A 4,130-nucleotide genomic window follows, 5' to 3' on the forward strand; every position below is an offset into this window, starting at 1 on the left:
AGACATAGGTTCCTCACATTCCTATGTAGCTAGCACTGTGTATGAAAACTTGGGGATTCTGGTTGAGAGTACGTCTAGTGAGATGTTTGTACTGAGTCCACTAGGGCTCGGTTCGAATTAGCAAACTGTATAGAGATGTTCTGCTAGAGGTTCAAAGGTTGGCATTTCTGGCTAATCTGATAGAGCTTCTGTTTGGGGAACTCGACCTGATTCTAGGCATGGACTAGTTAGCCAAGCACCGCGTTAGTCTAGACTGTGTGACTAAGAGGGTCATCTTGAGAACTGAGGAGGCTATGGAGGTAGTCGTGGTTGGAGAACATCAGAATTATATAGCTAGTGTGATCTCTGCACTGGTGGCTGAAAGACTAGTTCGTAAGGGATATGAGGCATTCTTGGCCTATATTAGCGTTTCCGTTTCTAGAGACTCTGCTATAAAGGTCATCAGAACTGTAAGGGATTTTTGGGCGTCTTTGCTGAGGAGCTACTGGGTTTACCTCCGAATCAAGAAGTGAAATTTGGGATTGAGCTTCTTCCTGGTACAGCTCTAGTGTCTATCGCCTCTTATCGAATGGCACCGAAAGAGCTTATGGAGCTTAAGACTCAACTTTAGGAGTTATTGGACTGTGGCTTCATCCGTCCGAATGTGTCTCCTTGGGGAGCACCAGTTCTGTTTATTACAAAAAAAAGATAAGGCCATGAGGATGTGCATAGACTAGCGGCAGTTGAACAAGTTGACCATTAAAAACAAGTATCCACTTTCGAGGATCGATGACTTATTTGATCAGTTCTGAAGGGCTTCTGTGTTATATAAGATTAATCTCCATTCAAGGTATCATCAGTTGAGGGTTAAAGAGGTAGATATACATAAGACTGTATTTAGGACTTGTTATGGACATTACGAGTTCCTAGTAATGCCTTTTGGCCTGACTAATGCTCCGGCTGCATTTATGGATCTGATGAACCCAATATTTCAACCTTATCTAGATCATTTCATTATAGTCTTCATCGACGACATTTTGGTATACTCTAAGACTGAAGATGAGCATGAGGAGCATCTTAGAGTTGTGCTTCAGACTCTGTGTGAGAAGCAACTATACGCTAAATTTAGTAAGTGTGAGTTTTGGCTACGTGAAGTGACTTTTCTGGGCCTTGTGGTTTCTGCTAAGCGAATTTGAGTTGATCCTCGAAAGATTGAGGCTGTGTTGGATTGGAAATAGCCTAAGAATGTGTTTGAGATTCGCAGCTTTCTAGGGTTGGCGGGTTATTATCGACAGTTTGTGGAAGGTTTCTTACTGATTGCAGTGCCCTTAACTAAGCTGCTACTAGGGGTATTCCATTTTTCTGGACAAATGTATAGCAGGAGAGCTTCGAGAAGCTCAAGACTGTTTTGGACTGAGGCTCTTATTCTAATACAACCTGAACCTGGAGGGAGTTTGTAATTTACAGTGACGCATCGTATGTGGGTTTAGGTTGTGTCCTGATGCAGGATGGTAAGGTTGTGGCGTATGCGTCTCGTTAGCTTAAGATGCATGTGGAAAACTATCCGATGCATGATTTGGAATTGACCGCCATAGTCTTTGCTTTGAAAATCTAGAGGCACTATCTGCTCGGTGAGAGGTGTATTATCTACACTGATCACAAAAGCCTTAGGTACCTCCTGACTCAGAAGAAGTTGAATCTTAGGCAGTGTAGATGGATTGAACTACTTAAAGATTATGACTGTACTATTGAGTACCATCTAGCAAGGCCAAAATAGTGGTAGATTAGTTGAGCGGTAGGGTGATGACTGATCTGAGAGCGATGTTCGCTCGACTTAGTTTGTTTGACGATGGAAGTTTGTTGGTTGAGCTGCACGTTAAATCGACTTGGATAGAACAGATATGGGATATGTAGTTAGAGGATGAATCGTTGGGTCTTCGGTTTCGTCAGGTTGAGAGTGGTAGCACTATGGACTTTGGGCTGAATATTGATGGGGTACTCTATTTTCGTGGTCAGATTTGTGTACCGAATGATATTGATTTGAGAGAGGCGCATAGTAGCCCTTATGCTACGCATCCCTGTGGGAATAAGATGTACCGAGATCTTCGAGAACTATACTGGTGGCCGGGATTGAAACGGGAGGTTACTGATTTTATGGCACAATGTTTGACATACCAGCAGGTTAAGGCTGAGCTTCAGTTACCTTCAGGTTTGTTGCAGCCGGTCAAGATTCCGCTATAGAAGTGGGAGCAAGTAATGATGGACTTCGTTAATGGTTTGCCTCTAACACCCGCAAAGAAGGATTCTATTTAGGTCATCATGGATCGATTGACCAAGTCTATGCACTTTATTTCGGTTAGGACCGACTATTCTCTTCAGAAGTTGGCAAAGCTCTACATTTCTGAGATAGTGAGACTACATGAGGTATTTCTAATAGGGATCCTCGCTTCATATCTTGGATCTGGAAAAAGTTACATGAGGTTCTGGGTTTGAGATTGGACTTCAGTACTGCATTCCATTCTCAGACCGATGGTCAATCTAAGAGGGTGATAAAGATATTGAAGAGTTGTGTTATCGATTTTCGAGATAGTTGGGAGGATTATCTGCCGTTCACCGAGTTCACTTAAAATAATAGTTTTCAAGCTAGTATTCAATGGCACCTTACGAGGCTCTATATGGACGTAAGTGTCGTACTCCTCTACATTTGACTAAGTTGGGTGAACGTTGAGTTTTGGGTACTAAATTGGTTTCCGAGACTGAGGATAAGGTTAGACTGATTCGAGATAATCTGAAAGCGGCATCTGATAGACAGAAGTCTTGTGTGGATCTGAAGAGGCATGATATTGAGTACTCTGTGGGAGACTTCGTTTTTCTAAAGGTTTCTCCATGGAAGAAAGTTCTGAGATTTGGTCACAAGGGAAAATTGAGCCCTAGGTTCATCAAACTATATTGGATTCTGAAACATATAGGGCTGGTCACTTATCAGTTATAGCTATCTCCAGAGTTGGACCGCATCCATAATGTCTTTCATGTCTTGATGTTGAGGCGTTACAGCTCTGATCCTACTCATATGGTCCCTGTTGAGGAGATTGAGGTGAGGCCAGATTTGACTTTTGAGGAGGAGCTGGTTCAAATTCTAGATTGCGATGTTAAGGTCCTGAGGAGAAAGTCCATTCCATTGGTGAAGGTTCTGTGGCGGAATCATAACACTGAGGAGGCCACGTGGGAACCTGAGGACTTGATGCATCAGTAATATCCTCATCTATTCTGATCAGGTAAATTTCGAGGTCGAAATTTCTTTTAGGGGGTAGAGTTGTAACGCCCCAAAATATTTGTTTCTGTATCTGTAAATATTTGACACAATTGTGTATCTGCTTTAGTGTTAAGTGTTCTGGGTGTGTGTGAGAGGTCCCAAGTTCAAGCCCTAGATTTGGTAAATTTTGATATTTTTCTGACTTACGCCCTATCCTTGCTTATTAGGCTTATATTCAATTATTTGCAAAACCATATTAGAATGAGCCTACTGGTTCGAGTGGTAAGGGAGCTGGTGTGTTGGAGGTCCTGTGTTCGAAACCCAGCGTGAGCGTAGGTATTAATTTTTACTCAGTGTTGTGTTGAGAGTTGCGGTTGATCGAAAAGTCTGAGTAGTGGTTGTTAGTGGGATTAGTGGAAATATTTGAGGGATAAGGGGAGTTTGGAATTATCCTATTTTTTTTTCTTTTTTCAAAATTTCGGTGGCATTTCCAAAAATTTTTGACGTGGTTCTCTGCTTCTCTACCTTAATTTTGTCTCATTTTTCCTCTTTGTTTTGAATTCTGTTTCAATTCATTTTCCTTTCGCACACCGTTTGATTTCAGTGATTCGGTAAGTGGAGTTAAATGCTTTTATAATCTTGCTTTTCGAATTTCCCTTTGGAGACTTATTCTTGTTTTGGCGGTAACAAATCATGACGTTCGAGGTTCTTCTCTTGCGGATTTGTAGTCAAAATTGGAGTGTTGGGGTAAGCGTTGAATGCTATTTTTGACTTTTGTAGGTATCGAGTTTTTGATCAAATCATGTTTTAGGACTAATTTTCATGTGTTGTTAGGTTGATTATAGGCTTTGAAGGGCTTGGGATACATCGAATCGATACCAGGTGTGTACTCAAAAAT

The 4,130-nt window shown here is 41.6% G+C and overlaps 1 protein-coding gene across 1 annotated transcript; it reads left to right on the top strand.

Moving 5' to 3' along the window:
* The first annotated feature begins 1,947 nt into the window (after window positions 1-1,947).
* LOC107955843 (uncharacterized) lies at window positions 1,948-3,232 on the top strand. Its single transcript, XM_016891633.1, has 4 exons — window positions 1,948-2,188; window positions 2,709-2,857; window positions 2,972-3,073; window positions 3,167-3,232. The coding sequence occupies exons 1-4, from the start codon at window positions 1,948-1,950 to the stop codon at window positions 3,230-3,232; spliced, it is 558 nt and encodes a 185-aa protein (XP_016747122.1).
* The last annotated feature ends 898 nt before the right edge of the window (window positions 3,233-4,130 follow it).

Source organism: Gossypium hirsutum, chromosome A07 (assembly GCF_007990345.1).
Source record: "Gossypium hirsutum isolate 1008001.06 chromosome A07, Gossypium_hirsutum_v2.1, whole genome shotgun sequence".
In the NCBI taxonomy this organism is placed as follows: domain Eukaryota; kingdom Viridiplantae; phylum Streptophyta; class Magnoliopsida; order Malvales; family Malvaceae; genus Gossypium; species Gossypium hirsutum.